General features: G+C 45.4%; 1 protein-coding gene across 1 annotated transcript in view; it reads right to left on the bottom strand.

Moving 5' to 3' along the window:
• Positions 1-21,373, bottom strand: part of CBLN4 (cerebellin 4 precursor) — a 60,324-nt gene that overhangs the window by 18,922 nt on the left and 20,029 nt on the right. Inside the window, exon 2 of the mRNA XM_044297981.1 lies at positions 10,706-10,822. Coding sequence (XP_044153916.1) covers positions 10,706-10,822 — 117 coding nt within the window. The remainder of the gene's footprint in view (positions 1-10,705; positions 10,823-21,373) is intronic.

The raw sequence follows: 21,373 nt of genomic DNA on the forward strand, positions 1-21,373 counted from the left end.
AGATAAAAAACAAAAAACACAATGTTTTATGTAAATTATTTCTGATATTTTATGCCCTTTTAAGAGAGAACAATAACGACCTTTCCACGACTACAGATGAAAATGCCAGAACTGTGATTCATTTCTGTCTCTGCTTAAAAGTCATTTTTATAATGGTGTTTGAGGTTCAAAAGAAAATACATCAAAGCGAAGGGATTTGGAAAAAAGTTATGATATGTGTAATTAAATTATTTGTTAGAATAATCATTATATTAAAGTTACATGGCGTATTGGGTTAACATGGGTTTTATGGATGGCAGATGTAACATCTAACGTTTTCAGCTTTTCCTGCTGATTGTTCAGTCTTTTTCTCTATACATTAAATGCTGCTGTCTGGAAACTGGCAGTAGGTTGATGTTACTGGTGGCGTTTATAATGGTGTTAGAATTATTATATTTATGGTGTGAGATAGAAGGAAAGAAAGACATACACATAGACAGAAAAAGAGATAGATAGATAGATAGATAGATAGATAGATAGATAGATAGATAGATAGCAGAGCTACAGGGACTGGGGGAGGGGGGAATATAGATGGACGGACGGATAGCTAAATAGATAGATATGAGATAGATAGATACGACACAGGAACTGGGGAGGGCAGAATAAAGAATGAGAGATGGATGGATTGGGACAGACAGATAGATGATAGATATGAAATAGATAGATAGATAATAGGTCATTTGATAATTACAGTAGACAGACAGATATAAAGAAAATATAGGGTGACCCATAAAAAAGTAGCCGCCTCTAATATCTCCAAATCAAACTGCGTAATAGTAAATCTGTCTTAGTTGTCCATAGCAACCAATCAGAGTTCAGCTTTCATTTATTCAAAGCCCTGAGCTAAGCTCTGATTGGTTGTTATGGGCAACTAAGACTGCTTTACTATTAGATTTGGAGATATTGGAGGCGGGCTACTTTTTTGTGGACAATATGGACTATAAATAGCTAATAAAATGGGAGACCGTCCATAGGTATTTAAGAGAAAAAAAAACTATATATATATATATATATATATATATATATATATATATATATATATACATACACACACACACACACAGTACAGACCAAAAGTTTGGACACACCTTCTCATTCAAAGAGTTTTCTTTATTTTCATGACTATGAAAATTGCAGATTTACACTGAAGGCATCAAAACTATGAATTAACACGTGTTGAATTATATACATAACAAAAAAAAGTGTGAAACAACTGAAAATATGTCATATTCTAGGTTCTTCAAAGTAGTATCCCCTCAGTGACCACTGAGGAAGGGGATACTCCAACCCCGAAACGCGTCTGGTCAGACCCCCGAACATATGTGAGTGCACCACATCATTGGATATAGTAAAGAACATTGCGGAAACCAAGCGAGAAGCTTCAGCTCGAAAGGTGAGAGTAAGACGGCGCCCACGCTCACACAAGTTATTCCACGTGGAGCAAACATTTAGCGCTGCAAATACGATACCTTCCAAACTGAAAGGAGGAACCTGAGCAAGCCTCTCCTGGACAGAAGAAACCATCCACATATAAGACCGGAGATCTACTATACCGGTAAGACCTTCACAATTCTAAAGCCGGCAAAGTAGTTCAGCCTTAACACTGACCGCTAGCGGGACGCCACTAGGCCAGGTATACCGTATGTATTTGTCGTCTGGCAGCTCGATTACAAACTACCAAAAGATTGCTGACTACTAACTGTATTGTGTACCGGCAGCCTATACCCATAGAATACCCGACTAAATGGTCCTAATGGTACAGAAAAGCACTAGAAATTACCCCCCTCTCACGGAACATTCGGGGGCTAATTCAGGACTGTGCATGCTACAAAGTATTACATTTTATTATTCTCTACAGGTGGACATATCAGTACTGTGCATGCTACAAAGTATTACATTTTATTATTCTCTACAGGTGGACATATCAGTACTGTGCATGCTACAAAGTATTACATTTTATTATTCTCTATAGGTGGACATACAAGTATTGCCACCACTGTACCTAATGCACTTTGTCCTTCCATTTTATGAATTTTGCTGCTACTTGGACACTTTTCTTTTAGTCGCTGCCTCCACTCTATGTAGTTGTGATCATTGATGTTATAATGCCCTTGTTTAACACAAAGTTATTTATTTAAGGTGATATTATAGGTTTTATTGCATTGGTATTTTACGATTTTTATTACCTTGTTTTATTATATATCAAATAATTAACACATTATTATACTAATTAAAGTGATTGATCCCATATCCTAGGTGTGCCCAGTCCTTTTATTTAAATATTTTTGTACTACTCAACAGTGGGGTGACACTGTGGGACTGTGAGCACCCTTTTTTGGAGGATCAACACCTCTGTGCATCTTCTTCACTACTTGTATATAATACAAATTCTAACAGTCTATTCAGTAGGACTATCAGCTGTCTATCCACCTGACTTCTCCGCAACGCAACTGATGGTCCCAACCCCATTTATAAGGCAAGAAATCCCACTTATTAAACCTGACAGGGCACACTTGTGAAGCAAAAACCATATCAGGTGACTACCTCTTGAAGCTCATCAAGAGAATGCCAAGAGTGTGCAAAGCAGTAATCAAAGCAAAAGGTGGCTACTTTGAAGAACATGGAATATGACATATTTTCAGTTGTTTAACACTTTTTTGTTATGTATATAATTCCACATTAATTCATAGTTTTGATGCCTTCAGTGTGAATCTACAATTTTCATAGTCATGAAAATAAAGAAAACTCTTTGAATGAGAAGGTGTGTCCAAACTTTTGGTCTGTACTGTATATATATATATATATATATATATATATATATATATATTCAGCGTCAATTCCCTATATTGGGTTATATTATTCCTCTAGGGTATTTCTATGCTGATATTGGTTGTGAACCAGGTACTTATATTATACTTGAGTATTCAGAGAAACATGTCCAAAGATACATAGACAATAAATTAAAATCATTACATAAATAAGGGATAAAAAAAAAACTAAAGTAGAACTAATGACTAACTTTACTGGGGAGGAGGATAAACTTATGACACCTACAAGTTCTAGCCTCCCCCGCTGAGATCGGATGTGAGAGTGTCAGGGATTGATGTCAGCCCCAGACAGTTGCTTCAGATCAATCACCTTTATCGTAAATCTAGCTCAACCCATTTCGGGGGTACAGGTATTTCCCCCTTCCTCAGGAGCAATATGTTTTTAGCTATATTGCTCCTTAGGGCGAAATACCTGTACCACCGAAGCTCGTTGAGTAAATACCTATGAATGGTTCTATTAGATATTTATGGTTCATATTGTTCATTGAGCATGGATATATAGATACAGTTGCAAGAAAAAGTATGTGAACCCTTTGGAATGATATGGATATGCACAAATTGGTCATAAAATGTGATCTGATCTTCATCTAAGTTACAACAATAGACAATCACAGTCTGCTTAAACTAATAACACACAAAGAATTAAATTTTACCATGTTTTTTTATTGAACACAACATTTAAACATTCACAGTGCAGGTGGAAAAAGTATGTGAACCCCTAGACTAATGATATCTCTAAGAGCTAATTGGAGTGAGGTGTCAGCCAACTGGAGTCCAATCAATGAGATGAGATTGGAGGTGTTAGTTACAGCTGCCCTTCCCTATAGAAAACACACACCAGTTCTGGGTTTGCTTTTCACAAGAAGCATTGCCTGACGTGAATGATGCCTCGCACAAAAGAGCTCTCAGAAGACCTACGATTAAGAATTGTTGACTTGCATAAAGCTGGAAAGGGTTATAAAAGTATCTCCAAAAGCCTTGCTGTTCATCAGTCCACGGTAAGACAAATTGTCTATAAATGGAGAAAGTTCAGCACTGTTGCTACTCTCCCTAGGAGTGGTCATCCTGTAAAGATGACTGCAAGAGCACAGCGCAGACTGCTCAATGAGGTGAAGAAGAATCCTAGAGTGTCAGCTAAAGACTTACAAAAGTCTCTGGCATATGCTAACATCCCTGTTAGCAAATCTACAATATGTAAAACACTAAACAAGAATGGATTTCATGGGAGGATACCACAGAGGAATCCACTGCTGTCCAAAAAAAACATTGCTGCACGTTTACAGTTTGCACAAGAGCACCTGGATGTTCCACAGCAGTACTGGCAAAATATTCTGTGGACAGATAAACCAAAGTTGAGTTGTTTGGAAGAAACAAACAACACTATGTTACAGAAAAAGAGGCACAGCACACCAACATCAAAACCTCATCCCAACTGTGAAGTATGGTGGTGGGGGCATCATGGTTTGGGGCTGCTTTGCTGCATCAGGGCCTGGATGGATTGCCATCATCGAAGGAAAAATGAATTCCCAAGTTTATCAAACTATTTTGCAGGAGAACTTAAGGCCATCTGTCCACCAGCTGAAGCTCAACAGAAGATGGGTGTTGCAACAGGACAACCACCCAAAGCATAGAAGTAAATCAACAACAGAATGGCTTAGGCTACTTTCACACTTGCGGCAGTGTGATCCGGCGGGCAGTGGGAACTGGCAGCCGGATCCGCCGATCTGCCGCTGACTGAAAGCATTTGTGAGACGGCTCCGGATGCGGATCTGTCTCACAAATGCATTGCAAGGACGCTTGTCATGCGGACAGACGGATCGGTCTTGTAGATTTTTTCACAATTTTACCGGTCTGCGCATGCGCAGGCCGGAAGGACGGGTCCGGCATTCCGGTATTCTGAATGTCGGATCCAGCGCTAATACATTCCTATGGGAAAAAATGCCGGATCCGGCATTCAGGCAAATCTTCCGTTTTTTTTGCCGGAGAGAAAACCGTAGCATGCTGCGGTTTTCTCTTTTGCCTGATCAGTCAAAACGACTGAACTGAAGACATCCTGATGCAAACTGAACAGATTACTCTCCATTCAGAATGCATGGGGATAAAACTGATCAGTTCTTTTCCGGTATAGAGCCCCTGTGACGGAACACTATGCCGGAAAAGAAAGACGCAAGGGTGAAAGTACCCTTAGGGCTCTTTCACACTTGCGTTCTTGTCTTCCGGCATAGAGTTCCGTCGTCGGGGCTCTATGCCGGAAGAATACTGATCAGGATTATCCTAATGCATTCTGAATGGACAGTCCGTCCTTCAGGATGCATCAGGATGTCTTCCGTTCCGGTACGGAACGTTTTTTGGCCGCAGCAAATAGCGCAGCATGCTGCGCTTTTTGCTCCGGCCAAAAATCCGGAACACTTGCCGCAAGGCCGGATCCGGAATGAATGCCCATTGAAAGGCATTCATCTGGATCCGGTCTTAAGCTAAACGTCGTTTCGGCGCATTGCCGGATGCGACGTTTAGCTTTTTCTCAATGGTTACCATGGCTGCCAGGACGCTAAAGTCCTGGCAGCCATGGTAAAGTGTAGTGGGGAGCGGGGAGCAGCATACTTACCATCCGTGCGGCTCCCGGGGCGCTACAGAGTGACGTCAGGGCGCCCCAAGCGCATGGATCACGTGATCGCATGGATCACATGATCCATGCGCATGGGGCGCTCTGACGTCACTCTGGAGAGCCCCGGGAGCCGCACGGACTGTAAGTATACCGCTCCCCCACTCCCCGCTCCTACTATGGCAACCAGGACTTTAATAGCGTCCTGGCTGCCATAGTAACACTGAAAGCATTTTGAAGACGGATCCGTCTTCAAATGCTTTCAGTACACTTGCGTTATTCCAGATCCGGCGTGTAAATCCGGCAAGTGGAGTACACGCCGGATCCGGACAACGCAAGTGTGAAAGAGGCCTTAAACAGAAGAAAATACACCTTCTGGAGTGGCCCAGTCAGAGTCCTGACCTCAACCCGATTGAGATGCTGTGGCATGACCTCAAGACATGCCAAGAATATTGCTGAACTGAAACAGTTCTGTAAAGAGGAATGGTCAAGAATTACTCCTGACCGTTGTGCACGTCTGATCTGCAACTACAGGAAACGTTTGGTTGAAGTTATTGCTGCCAAAAGAGGTTCAACCAGTTATTAAATCCAAGGGTTCACATACTTTTTCCACCTGCACTGTGAATGTTTACATGGTGCGTTCAATAAAAACATGGTAACATTGAATTCTTTGTGTGTTATTAGTTTAAGCAGACTGATTGTCTATTGTTGTGACTTAGATGAAGATCAGATGACATACTTTTTCTTGCAACTGTATATTGTCTATAATGTTCAGCAGCCTCTCCCTATAATCCTAAAAAAATTGGGTTGAGATTAATACTTCTCACCATACAGCAACTATTTTTCAACATCTTAACCAATAACTATCATCTTGATACCCTCCCCATTGGCTCCTGTGTATTACTTTTATTTTGGGAAAATATTCTCCCAGAATATTTGCATAAAACCCTAAATTTTTTATTTTTCCTACTTCTATACTTTTTTGTGGTCCATCCTGTATATGATATGATAATAGATAGATAGAACGATAAATACATAGATGATAGATAGACAGACAAATAGATAGATAATAGAATAGATGATTGATAGATAGATAGATACACAAAAGTACAAAACTTGTGAGCAGCACAGCAAAAATGGAATTCGGGTGCCAGCAGCTGTTGGAGCGATCCCAGCTCACTGCTTGAGAAAGGTTCCGGTGTGTGAGCCAAAACGTTGCTATTGGTGAATAAATCTAAAAAAATTTTTACTGACAGAAATTCTGTAGATATTTTTGGCTTAGATAGATAGATTACATAATAGAATAGATAGATAGACAGACAAATAGATAGATAATAGATCGATAGATAGCAGCGCTCTACAGGGACTTGGGGGGGATATCACACCAGAGATGGCAATGATTGGGGTTTCTAAACTGATTCATCCAGTCATTGCCAACTCTGGTGTGATATGCACCCCCCACTCCCCCCTTTACCAGGAGCTGATGATTGGGCAAACATTTCTACAACATTCCTGATCACTGTGTATGTAACCATCCTGCCAATCTGTAAGCATCCGAGCAAACGCAGGCTTAATAATGCTCGTCTGTGGGCAGCTCATCTCCCCATGAAAACAGGGGACTTGCTGCCGACAAGTGCCAACTGATTAGGGGCCAACAGCCGCAAAAACATTCATTAGTGTCCATACAGTAAGATGACTGGTACAATTAAATGTACTAAATGAACATTGATCGACATGCCATATCGTCAGTCAGTGCTCGTTCAGGCTACAATCACATGCGCGATTTTCTTTCCGGTTTAGAGATCCGGCAGAGGATCTCAAAACTGGAGGAAAACGTTTCAGTTTGATTTAATACAACTGGCTGCATCCGTTCTGTTCAGATGCGGTTGTATTAAATAGAAAATTAACAATCCGGATCCGGCACAAATACTATTGTAACTCAATGGGTGCTGGGTACGTTTTTTTTCCTGTCTGAAAAAAAAAAAACGGATCTGGCACCATTGACTTACATTGTTTTTAGTGCCGAATCTGGCATGTTCATTTTCACAAACTGGAGACAGAACTGCAGTTTGCAGCGGTTTTGTGTCCGGTCACAGAACGCAACAAACTTTAACGTAGCGCATTCTGGTGCACTCCTTTCCAGTTTGTTCCGTTTTGTCCCGATTGAGAAAATCCTATACCAGGTTTTAAAACCCGGAAAGAAAATTGCAAACGTGAAAGTAGCCTTACTGTATAATAGGGTCCTGTGAAGTACCCAACTTCAGTCAATCCACCCCAAAATCCCCTAAGGCCATGATCATGCATGGTACTATCATATTAAATTTACAAAAGAGGTTTGTACCTAGCATTGAGTACGGCTAAACACAGAGACCAGGTGACAACTATACCAAGAGGGGCATTACAGGTGCCAGTCTTAGTATAAAGTCTGTTGGCACAAAACGATCCAAACTTCTTATGAGGCACAGGTGTCATGGATGTCCCCGCGACAGTGAGTGGCAGGAGATCTTTGAGACTGGCAACACGTGGTTTGATTTGACTTGTTTACCTTGTGGAGCAATAGGCATCTGTGTTGTTTCTGGTACTGGCCACACCATTAACCTCCAGGTGTTGCTATTGTGGTCATTTAACTTTCCCTATTTATAGTTGTTTCTCCCACAATGCTGTGCGGTTTATAGCTTCAGCCGGACCTGTGGATAGCTGGTGTTTGCATCTCGGCTGAGTTCCTGGTACTGCCATAGCTTCTTGGAAGTTAAGTGTTACCTTTACCTTTGTATTTTGGCTTTTCTGTGTGTTACATTTCTTTGTTTTTGAATTAGGCCTTAGGGAGACTCCAGTCCTTTAGGGTTAGATAGGACTTTAGGTATTCCTGTGTATGAAGTCACCCACCTCTGGGTAGTGAGTCAGGGCTTTCATTAGGGTTTTCACTAGGAGGTGTCCATCTTCCTTCTCTAGTGTCCAGGCCTTATTTCCTTTTCCCTTTCCCTCCTATGTTCGGTGTGGGGTTTCCCTCCCACACTAGAGCGGGACAACAGGTCTTTTAACAGATCTATGTGCCAGAAATTCAGTTTCTGGCATCAATTATTGTAAGTCTTACAGGCCATGCCCCCTCCTCTGTCCCACTGAAAAGTCACAAATTATGGGGCAACTATTACTCCACAAAAGTGGCATAAGACACTTAGGGGACAATTTATCACAAAGGGGATTTATTAAGCTAGTTTTGCTTGAGTCTGCAATGCCATTATTTGCACCAAATGTATCAAACATCACAAGTCTGATAGGTTTAGTGTGTATTATACTCCAGTTTTTATGTTGCCCCCTGCTTGTGACATTTGTGCAACATTTGTGCGACTAGTTTCTTAAATCTGGCCTACATCTCATGAACATAGCCAGTGGCATAACTAGAACTGACTGGACCCCATAGCAAATTTCAGAACGAGCACCCCATCCCCAACAATACGCTCCACTTGTGAAACCCTCACTCCTGAGGCTAGTCAATATCGCTCTCTCAGACCAAGCCAGGTAGTTGCTCCGTCCATTTCCTACACGTATATATTGCATCCCTCCTAACCGGATCTGGCGGGACAGTCCCAGATTCCCAGTACAGGGAAGGTTCGTCCCACTTTCTGGCAGCTGTCCCTGCTTCTATAGGACAGCTGGCTATAATGATGAAGCAGGAGCCATCCGTCAGCTATCTGCTCCATCATTCCTCCCCCTGTCTGTGCGCCACACTGCAGGTCTGGGCAGGGGGTGGCGCAGGGGGCAGTGCCAGCCGGGAGCTCCCCGTGTCCTGTTGCTGGCGTTGCTGCAGCTGGGGAACGAGGTGAGTATGTGGAGGGGGCACATATCTGGCCATAACTACTGAGAGGGGCACATATCTGGGCATCGCTACTCTGAGGTGGCACATATCTGGTCATAACTTCTGTGAAGGAGGCACAATGCTGGCATAACTACTGTGTGGTGGCATAAAGGGCGAACAATTAATAAGTAGGGGCATTTAGGGAACTAGCCACTCTAATTAATGAAAGGTATTTGGGAATATATTTATTATAAAGTAATATTTAAAGGGGTTGTCCAGGTTCAGAGCTGAACCCGGACATACCTCCATTTTCACCCAGGCAGCCCCCCGGTCTTGAGCATCGGAGAAGTTCATGCTCCGATGCTCTCCTTTGCTCTGCGTAAAATAGAGCAGGGCAAAGGCATTTTCAAGCGTTCCGGCGACGTACCGGCTCTCCATGGGGCTGCCAGGAAGCTCAGTGACGTCACCGGCACTGATGGGTGGGCTTTAGCAGTGCCCTAGCCGGTAAAACGGCTAGGGAAGTGCTAAAGCATGCTCATCAAAGCCGGTGACGTCACTGAACACGCAGTGTGTTATTGTAAACAAAAGAGCCCGTGTCCTGCTCGATCTAGCACAGGGCAAGGGAGCGCATCGGAGCATGAGATGCTCCGATGCCAACATCAGGGGTGCTGTCTGGGTGAAAATAAGGGAATCTCTGGGTTCAGCTCTGAACCCGGACAACCCCTTTAAGTATTTTCATTTTCTTAATTCCCGGAGAACCCCTTTAAGAAAGATTGATATTTTTAAGGAATCATTGGTTGGTCCCAGACTTGCAGTGTATGAATCTTGAATGGTTGGCAGATAGCTGGAGCTTCCCAGCCAAAGTGGGAGCCTTCGACCTGACCAGTCTGTCCCATTGGAAAAGTCTCTCTACCACTCCTCTATACTATTAAAAGCAGGACACTACATTTTCAATTTTTTTCCATTTTTCATTATTTGTATTTCTTATTTAGAATGTTCTGTTTGATTGTCTTACTCCCTACCTAGTCGTTGTCCTAATTGTGATTTGACCGTTGCTACATTGGATATTGATTGCTTTTGACAATACCAATGTAATACAGAGACTTTACTGTTGATGTTAATTGACTTTTGTTAAAATCGAAGTATCTTCATTTACATGTCCGCTATTTTACACATTATGTTGATGTCATTCTTTGTATTCAGTGTAGTCGTGTGTGACTTATGCGTGATTTACAGAATCTGATTACACATCCCACAAAATGCACTGTAGCTTCCATGTTATCAGGTAAGTACTTATGCTGTATTGGGGCCCCCCGCACTCTGTACATTAGAGCTCTGCAGGAGTTGTGCATTGCAGCTGAGTGAAGCCAGTCACCGACCACAGCCTCAGATCCTGATCAATGCCCTAGACAAGGGAGATGCACGGAGGGGGGCACTTACCTGTATTGTTTGACTTTGGTAAACCTTTATTACGTGAAAGTTGAAGCTGTAGATTCCTTTCCGTGGAGCTACAAACACTGATTCCAGCGTGAAAAAGTTTCCCACGTTTACTAAAATCTACAATACAAAAAGACAGGGTTATGAAAGCCTGCGCCTTGTAGACTTGCACCAGTTTACAGCATACAGCTAAAGGGGTTTCCCCACGAAAAATATTCTGCAGTTTTCAAACCAGCACCTGGACCTGAGTACTTTTGTAATTGCATGTAATTAAAAATTTAGCATAGCCACCAAGATGGCCGCACATGCTCAGTTTCATCCTTCAACTGTCTCCTGAGCTGTAACAGTGACAGTATGGACACTGCTGCAGAAAATAAATTCCCCTTGGGCTGCCAGGTTTAGGCTATTTTCACAATTTCGCGTTTGGGGTTCCGCTTGTGGGATCCGTTTGAAGGCTCTCACAAGCGGCCCCGAACGGATCCTTACATCCCCAATGCATTCTGAATGGATGCGGATCCATTCAGAAAGCATCAGTTTGGCTCCGTTCCGCCTCCATTCCGCTCAAGAGGCGGACACCCAAACGCCTGGCCGTGCAGAGCCAAGCAGATCCGTCCTGACTTACAATGCAAGTCAATGGGGACGGATCCGTTTGACGTTGACACAATATGGTGCAATTGCAAACGGATCCGTCCCCCATTGACTTTCAATGTAAAGTCAGGAGTCCCTATTAATATACCATCGGATCAGAGTTTTCTCCAATCCGATGGTATATTTTAACTTGAAGCGTCCCCATCACCATGGGAACGCCTCTATGTTAGAATATACCATCGGATTTGAGTTAGATAGTGAAAACTCAGATCTGACAGTATATTCTAACAAAGAGGCGTTCCCATAGTGATGGGGACGCTTCAAGTTAGAATATACTAACTACTGTGTACATAACTGCCCCCTGCTGCCTGGCAACACCCAATCTCTTACAGGGGGCTGTGATCTGCACAATTAACCCCTCAGGTGCCACACCTGAGGGGTTAATTGCGCGGATCTCAGCCCCCTGATCAGGGGGCTGCCAGGCAGCAGGGGCCAGACCCCGCACCCTCCCCAGTATTAAAAGCACTGGTGGCCAGTGCGGCCCCCCCTCCCTCCCTCCCCAGTATTAAAAGCCTTGGTGGCAGTGGCCACAGGCTAACAACCCCCCTCCCCCCCATCATTGGGAGCGGAGTGGCATTTCCGATCGGAGTCCAAGTTTAGTTGCTGGGGCTCTGATCGGTTACCATGGCAGCCAGGACGCTACTGCAGTCCTGGCTGCCATGGTTACTTAGCTTATACTTACCTGCACTGTCTGTGGCCGGCTGGCGCTCCTCCTACTGGTAAGTGACAGGTTTGTGCGGCGCACTGGCCACCAATGCTTTTAATACTGGGGAGGGAGGGAGGGGGGCCGCACTGGCCACCAATGCTTTTAATACTGGGGAGAGAGGGGGGGGCCGCACTGGCCACCAATGCTTTTAATACTGGGGAGGGAGGGGGGGGGTCTGGCCCCTGCTGCCTGGCAGCACCCGATCAGGGGGCTGAGATCCGCACAATTAATTGTGCGGATCACAGCCCCCTGTAAGAGATCGGGTGGTGCCAGGCAGCAGGGGGCAGTTATGTACACAGTTCTTAGTATATTCTAACTTGAAGCGTCCCCATCACCATGGGAACGCCTCTGTGTTAGAATATACTGTCGGATCTGAGTTTTCACGATCCTGAAAACTCAGATCTGAAAAAGCTGTTATGCAGACGGATCCGCACTGAACGGATACCATTGTTTGCATTATAGGTGCGGATCCGTCTGTGCAGATACCAGACGGATCCGCACCGAACACAAGTGAAAGTAGCCTTAAATGTACAAATTGGTATCTTGATCACTTGTCCACCTTGAATAACAAAAAAAACAACAAAGAAAGAGGGATGACAGGGCTAAAAAAGATGACAACTAATTTGTACCCCATTATAGTGTCTAGGTTGTTAATCCTTATCCCTACAGTAGAAGTGAAAGGGTGTGCAGGGGCCCCCAAGCTATAGCCTGTTTGTATCCTGTACGTTCATCATTAACCAAACTGGGGCAATTCTTTTTATAAATCACCTTTAGTGTTGTATTTATCAATGCTTGGTGATTACTTTTAGCTGCCTTAAATTACATTTTTAAGCATAGAAACCGTCAGCAAGTGTTGATGGGTCATTTGGTATTAAATTACTGTACATAAGTGTCTGCGTGTGAATCAGCTGCGATTTCCTAGTAAATAAACACTCAGTAAACCAATCACAGGATGTGTCAACAGCAAGTGACCAGCTGGCTGATGGTCTCCAGGTCGACTGAGATAGATAGATAATTAGGAGATATATAGATAGATAGCTACAGGGGTGTAACTACCATAGCAGCAGATCATGCGACTGCTATGGGGACTCTACCCTCTAAAGCCTCATTCGCACGTCAGTGTTTTCTCATCAGTGATTTTGAGCCAAAACCAGGATTGGAGCCTCCACAGACATAAGGTATAAGGGAAAGATCTGCAATAGTGTTGATTGAGCATGCTCAGGCGAACACCAGTTCGGCTCGAGTATCTCGATGCTCGGGACATGGCGGTATTCTGCCGAATACTGCATGTGCTCGAGCGCAATGCTCGAGTCTCCTCCCCGCACATTTGTTGACTGCTACGCAGCCAATAAACGTGCAGTTAGTACTGCCCTTCACTGTAATGCCGCAGCCATGTTGGTTACTGGCATTAGAGTGATTGGCTGGTCGGAAAGCGTCTTCGGGTGGTATATAGCAACAGATGACACGTGTTCGACTCAGTGTTAGTCAGGGAGAGCTGTGCCGAAGAAGGGAAATATAGTGTAGGGAGTGAAAATTGAAAAACTTGTCAGAGACCAAAAAGTCCTTTTAAGGACTATTATCTGCACTACATCTCCTGTGTAACGTGTACACATCCCAAAAAATCTGTGACATACAGTGTACTTTGTCTATAGATGGTGTCCTCTGCGGACAGTGACATTAGCTGCGCAACATCTCCTGTGTAACGTGTGCACATCCCAAAAATATCAGTGACATCCAGTGTACTTTTTCCATAGACTGTGTCCGCTGCGGACAGTGACATTACCTGGGGTACATCTCCTGTGTAACATTTCCACATCCAAAATACCTGTGACATTCCCTGTAATTTTATATTAGCCGCTGCTGACATCAGCGACATTATCTGCTGTATTTCCCCTGTGAAACGTTTCCACATCCCAAATACCTGTGACACTCGCTGTCATTTTTTATTAGCCGCTGGTGACATCAGCGACATTATCTGTGGTATTTCTCCTGTGGAACGTTTCCACATCCCAAATACCTGTGACGCAGTCCCCAGCCGTCACTATTTTTCACGGTGTGCCGTGCCCGCCTTACACCAACATATGTCCCGTAACATCACCCATGCCCTGACCAACTCAGTTACTGGGAAGGTCCACTTAACCACTGACACATGGACAAGTGCTTTCGGCCAGGGACGCTTCCTTGACAGCATACTGGGTGAACGTTGTGGAGGCCGGGAGCGAGTTGTACCCTGGGATGGCACAGTTGCTACCGATGCCAAGGATTACGGGCCCCAATTCCATCAGGGTTTCCGCCACCACCTACGTTAGTGGCTCCAACTCCCAGTTCTCCTCCTCCTCCTCCGCCTCCTCCTCCACTTCCACCTCAGAATTATCCTCTTGCAGCACTAGTCAGCCATCAGTCGGTAGCTGGAAGCACTGTAGCACTGCAGTGGGGCAGCGTCAACAGGCCGTGCTTAAGCTGATCTGCTTAGGGGACAAACAGCACACTGCCGCAGAGCTGTAGCAGGGGATAAGAGACCAGACTGAGCTGTGGCTCTCGCCGCTCAACCTAGAACCAGGCATGGTTGTGTCGTGGCCTTAACTTGGTGGCAGCTTTGGAGCTTGGCAAACTCACACACATCCCATGTGTAGCCCACATCATCAACTTAGTGGTTCAGCGGTTTCTCAATTTGCCTGTGCTACTGGTGAAGGTGCGCCGCGTGTGTGCCCATTTCCGTAAGTCACCGACAGCTTCAGTCAGTCTGTCAACGCGGCAGCAGCGCTTACAATTGTCAGCTCACCTACTGTTTTGCGACATGAGCACGCACTGGAACTTCACGTTCCACATGTTGGCCAGGCTTTGTGAGCAGCAGAGGGCAGTAGTGACATACCAGTTGCAACATGGTCGTTGCCTTTCCAGTCAGCCTTCGCTCTTTACAAGCGAGGAGTGGGCATGGATGTCTGACCTCTGTGAGGTTTTAAAAAACTTTGAGGAATCAACACAGAAGGTGAGCAGCAATAACGCTATTATCATTGTCACCATCCCACTTCTGTGTCTACTCAAACGCATGCTGCTCATAATTAAGGCTGACGCTTTGCACATGGAAGAGGTGGAAATGGGGGAAGACATTACACAGGGTGATAGCCAGTCCACCCTCAGTTCGTCTTCTCAGCGCAAATTGGATGATGAGGAGGAGGAGGAGAAGGAGCAGAAGACGGTTGCCTCCGCTACAGAAGGTAGTACCCATGGAAGTTTAATTCCATCTGTTCAGCGTGGATGGGCAGAAGAGGAGGAAGAGGATGAGGAGATTGAGAGTCATCTTCCCGATGACAACAGCAAAGTCTTGCCTGTTGGGACTTTCTACATTATTTCTACACATGGCTGACTTTATGTTAGGCTGCCATTTCCATGACCCACGCGTTTTACGTATTTTGGACAGCACCGATTACTGGTTGTTCACCCTTCTCAACCCCCGCTTCAAAGAGAACTTCTCATCTCTCATTCCTGGGGTGGAGAGGACAAGCAAAATGGTGCAATACCAGAAGGTCCTTGTGGAAAAATTGCTCTAAAAATTTCCAGCTGACAACACTGGCGGCAGAGTACGGATGTCACGGTCTGGAGTCAGGCTCGGAGGCCAGTAGCTATAGCAGCGGAGCAGATAGTCACACTGGTCACCCTGGCTGATGACACGGGTTCACCTGAGGTGCGGGGTCTAAGTACTAACCGGTATTCGCCAGAGCTCCTGATGGTGGAGATGGACTTTGCTGCGTGTTAGTACCAGGTCGCGGTCCTCAGGATAGTCCCAGCAGGAGGTGAGCAAGCCGAGGTCCAGTAGCAGATATAGCAGACAGGGATCAAGCAGAAGCGTGGTTGAATAACAAGCCAAAGTCGGTAACAAATAGTGCAGGTTGGGATTAAGCAGGAGCGTAGTCGAGGAACAAGCCAAATGTCAGTAACGGATGGTAGCAGAGATACGGTCGGCAGCAGTATAGACAAGAGCAAGATATTGGCTGGTAAAGGCACAATAATCTGGCAACCAGGAAGTGCAGAGACATGGCTTAAATCAGGAAGTTCATGGGAGGAGCAAGGGGTTCAAGGTTCAAGGCAAACAAGATTCAAGACAAGATCATTCAAGGAATAGTCTAAGGAACTGTCCAGCATTTCAGGTGGCTCAGCAAGTAGAGGCACCGCCAGACACAGCAGAGGTCCCAGGTTCAAGTCCAGATCCTAACAACGTAGTTCCTTAGCCAACCGAGGAGGGGAGATGAGGTGAACACACAACAGTTCCAACAGAGGCAGGGCAACACTCTCCAAAGCCTGGGACAGTTTCATGACACCCCGCCAGCACCCTCACCCTGATGTGTGGCCTAGTGTCACAAGGAGGAAAACATTTTTGAAGATGGTGGAGGAGTACATAGCAGACAGTGTCAGCGTCCTCAATGATCCCTCTGTGCCTTACAACTACTGAGTGTCCAAGCTGGACACGTGGCACGAACTGGCGCTCTACGCTAGGGTTGTTTCCAATCGATACTTTTGTCCTGGTATTGATACGATACCGGGATTTTACATTTATCAATACTAGGCTGCGCAGTAGCTGCTGTCAGTGCGCACCATTTTCTCCTCATCAGCACAGGGGAGGAGTCACTCTCTCCCTTCCCTCTGTGGCGCTGCTGCCAAAAAGAAGAGAGAGGGCTGGGCGCACTGCGCCACCAATGAAAGTTAACGTTTAATACAAATACAGGTGTCGGCAGCAGAATCACATAGCCGCATTCAGCGGCAATTAACCCCTCACTTGAGGCACTTAAGGCGTTAACTGACGCTGATCACAGCTCCCAGCTATGTGATTCTGCTGCTAGCACACGCCTCCTGTATTAAAGGTTAATTATCATTGGTGGCGCAGTGCGCCTGCCCCCCTGTATTAAAAACATTGGTGGCGCAGTGCGCCCCCCCCCCCCCCCCCAAGTGTTAAAATCATTGGTGGCACAGTGCGCCCCATCCTCAACCACACAGTATTAAATTCATTGGTGGCAGTGGCCATAGGGTCCCCTCCCCTCCTCCTCATTGGTGGCAGTTTCTGATCGGAGCCCTAGCAGTGTAATCCTGGGGCTCCGATCGGTTACCATAGCAGCCAGGACGCCAGGGTGCGTTGCTAGGTTAAAATATTCGGGGCCTGGGCCCTTGATGTTTTGTCCCAGGCCCCGAATGTCTTGCCTGCCAGATAGATACAACTATATTGCCCTCCTCTAATGCCCTGCAAGAGCTGAAGGACCTTTGATGACATCACAGTCCATGTGATCAGTTCTTAATGCAGTAGCTGAAAAGGACCTGCGATTATGTCACCATCATGTGACCAGTGCAGGGGAGGAGGGCTCAGCAGTGAAGAGAAGTCCTGGGTAGAAACTGAGGTGAGGTCTGCTACATGAGGAGAGGTAAGTAAAGGGGTAGATTACTCAGTGTGAGAGGCAGAGCAATGTTGGGAGTTGTAGTTATTTAACTGGGACTGTATGTTAAGGCTGAAGGGAGGGAAGTTATTAACATGGACAGTGGGGTGGAGTGATGTTATTTACATGGGACTGAAAATGTAGGGGGTGGTGTTATTTATGTACATGGGAATGCATGTTGGAGGTGGCTGGGGAGGGGGTAATTTTATTTACATGGGACTGTATGTTGAATGTATCTGGGGGAGGGAGTGATGTTATTTAAATGGGACAGAATATTGAGGCGTAATGTTATTTAAATGGGACTGTATGTTGAATGTGGCTGGGGAGGGAGTGATGTTATGTACCTGGGACTGTATTTTGGAGAGGCTGTAGATAGAGAGGGATGTTATCTACATGGGACAGTATATTGGAGGGGGCTGGAGAGATGGTGTGATGGTATTTACATGGGACTCTATGGCAGAGGGAGGGAAATAATGTTATTTACATGGGACTGTATGGTGGAGGGGCTGAGGAATTATAATTTCTGAGGACAGTAAACGGAGAAATATAACTAAAGGGAGCACTGCAGGGGACATTCTAACAGTAGGGGTCAGTATAAATACTGGGGGCACTGTAGGGGTATTATAAATCCAGAGGACATTAGGCGTTCTTATTACTACTGGGGGCTCTATAGGTGGGGCTTATAGATTTGCATTATTTCTACTAAGAGCACTATGGGGCCATATTACTACTGGGGGCTCTGTGAGGGTAATAATAATACTGGAGGGCTCTTCTACTAATGGGGGCACTCTTGTGGAGCGTTATCATGGTTGGGGGCACTGTAGGGGCAGTATTATTAATTAGGGGATTCTAGAAGGGAAGTACTATTGGTGGGACTATGAGGAGCACTATTACTATTGGGGCACTCATTTTTCTTCAGGATAGTATTTGGCGGTATTGGTGAGCACAGCGAGCAGCAGGATAACACTGTGGAGGCTCCAGGTTGGGGGAGGATGATAGAAATGTGAGGAAACTAAGATGTCTGTGTGTCAAACTCTGCAGAGACGAGGTGGCTGAGAGAAGTCCGGACCGAATGGAGAAGATGATGAGAAGATCTACATCAGAGGAGACGTCACTTGGAGGCGCTGGATGTGACCGGTATGTGCTGCTGTATGGCAAGTACAGGAAAATCTCTTCAGTGCTAGTGTTTGCAGGGGGCGGGGGGTCTTTTGGTCCACATAGAATCAGGACATATGCATTGGGGCTTTGGCCCCGGATCTTTTGAGACCCTAGCAACGCCACTGCAGGACGCTACTGAAGCCCTGGATGCCATGGTAAGCTCCCTGCTGCTGTGTGTACTATGCACAGGGCAGCAGGGAGAGTGTGAGGTCCTAATCACCCTAATAGAGCTCTATTTGGGTGAATAGGACAAGGGATGAAAAGATCCCAGGTTCTAGTCCCTAAGGGGGCTAATAGTTTTTAAAGAAAAAGTAAAAAAAAGCATAATTTTTTTAAATGCTGAATGCACGTGGCTTTTTTGGTGTTTTCTTTTTTTCACGTGATATCGAATGGTATCGAGTATCACAATACTTTTTTATGGTATCGTAATCGAATAAAATTTTGGTATTGCAACAATCCTACTCTACGCCTTGGAGGTGCTGGCCTGCCCTGCTGCCAGCGTTTTGTCAGAGCGGGTATTTAGCGCTGCTGGGGGCATAATAACTGATAAGCGGATCCACCTGTCAACTGAATATGATGACAGGTTGACTCATAAAAATGAACAAGGCCTGGATGGTCCCTGACTTCTCTACTCCATCAGAGGAAAGCGGCTGAACATAAAGGCACTCTAAATGTGTGTTTTATAATGTACTAAATACACTGTATTCCACCACAAAAAGGGTATATGGTTCAATCTTCCTTTTCTTGTCCTCCTCCTCTTTCATCATATCAACATGCTTATTAGTCTGCCCTCGCTCCTAATGTTGTAGAGGGTCAGCTCACCTGCAGGCCCTCACATATAATGTTTTAGAGGGTCAGCTCACCAGCTGGCCCTCACCTACAATCTTTTATAGGGTTAGCTCACCTGCAGGCCTTCGCGTGTAATGTTTTAGAGGGTCAGCTCACCAGCAGGCCCTCACCTACAATCTTTTAGAGGGCCAGCTCATCAGCAGGCCCTCAACCATAATGTTTTACATGGTCAGCTCCCCAGCAGGCCCTCACCTACAATCTTTTTGAGGGTCAGCTCACCATCAGGCCCTCAACGATAATGTTTTACAGGGTCAGCTCACTAGCAGGCCCTCACCCATAATTTTTTCAATGGTTAGCTAAGCAGCAGGCACTAGCCCATAATGTTTTCAATGGTCAGCTCAGCACTCGCCCATAATTTTTTTGATGCTCAGCTCAGCAGCAGGCACTCGCCCATAATTTTTTAGATGCTCATCTTAGCAGCAGGCCCTCGCCCGTAATGTTTTAGAGGGTCACCAGCAGGCCCTTGTTCCTAATGTTTTTGACGGTCACCAGCAGGCCATCAATCATAATTTTTCAAGGGTGTATGATGCCCTCCTTTATGTGTAATAAAGGGTGTATTGGAGTGCCGGTTCCTTGTTATTTTTGGCAGCCTTTTCACTTAGTGCATAGGCTTTATGAGTGTAGGAGTCCCACTACCTGAACAATTGTACCACAATGTGAATGAGGCCCTCCTTTATGTCATATACAGGTTGTATCTGAGTGCCTCTTCCTTGTAATTTTTGGCAGCACTTGCACTTTATATACAAGTAAATATACAGGAAAGAATGCTTCCTAACAATTTTTCCTCTAAAATCAATTTTATCTTCGGTTTTGTGCGTATTATTGTCAGTCTGTAAAAGTGGCGTTCTACTCGAACAACATCGTTCCCAGCAGCGACCAGGGAGTCCAAGATGCATTCAGACATCCTCCCCATGCTGTTCCTGAACCATTTCAGTGGTGTTTCCATCAATTTCTGACCTTTTCCTATGAACCAGACACACTCCCCTCTTCAGAGCAGGGGGTGCCTGGTTTAATGCTCGGCTTCTCCCATTGACTTTCTTTGTGCATCCCTAGGTGTTCGACCCGAACACCCGATCACTTTGGTGCTCGATCAAAACTAATCTGCACCTGTTCTGTGTTTAGAGACGCACATGGTTTTGGCTCAAAATCACTGATAGAAATCACTGACCGAACACTCACTGTGTGAATAAGGTTTAAAGGAACAACTTTTAGCAAATGAGGCAGTGGAAAAATGGCCCATGGGTCACTGAGAAGGGTTTAGGCAGAAACCCCTCTGTCCTGTGTGGCGGGCCTGGTTTGATCCTTGCTATGGGGCCCTTCCTTCTCTATCTATGCCACTGGATAGATAGATAATTAGGAGATAGATAGTAGATAGAGATAGATAGATTTTGTCTCATTTTCAGTCAGAATCTCACAGCTCCTTAAAGGGGTATTAACATCACACACAATGGGGGCATATTGCTAGGATAAGCCCCCATTGTCTGATAGGTGCGGGTCCCACCTCTGAGACCCGCATCTACAATGAGAACAGAGCAGGGAAATGAATGGAGGGCGCACTGTGCATGCACAACCTCTCTCCATTCATTTCTATGGGGCCGCAGAAAATAGCCAAGCGCTGGCTCAGCTATTTCCATCTGCCCCATAGAAATAAATGGGAGCAGGGGCCGGGCGTGCGGTGCGCTTCAATTCACTTCTATGGGAGCAGCGTTAAGCAGCGTTTGGTGGTGGACGGACTCTGAGGTCCTCCAGCCACAGCTCTCCCTCTCTGTTCTCGTTTTAGGTGCGGGTCCCAGATGTGGGACTCACACCTATGAAACAATGGGGGCATATCCTAGCGCAGGGTTTCTCAACTCCGGTCCTCGGGACACCTACCAGTCATGTTTTCAG

This window comes from Bufo gargarizans, chromosome 6 (assembly GCF_014858855.1).
Source record: "Bufo gargarizans isolate SCDJY-AF-19 chromosome 6, ASM1485885v1, whole genome shotgun sequence".
Lineage (NCBI taxonomy): Eukaryota > Metazoa > Chordata > Amphibia > Anura > Bufonidae > Bufo > Bufo gargarizans.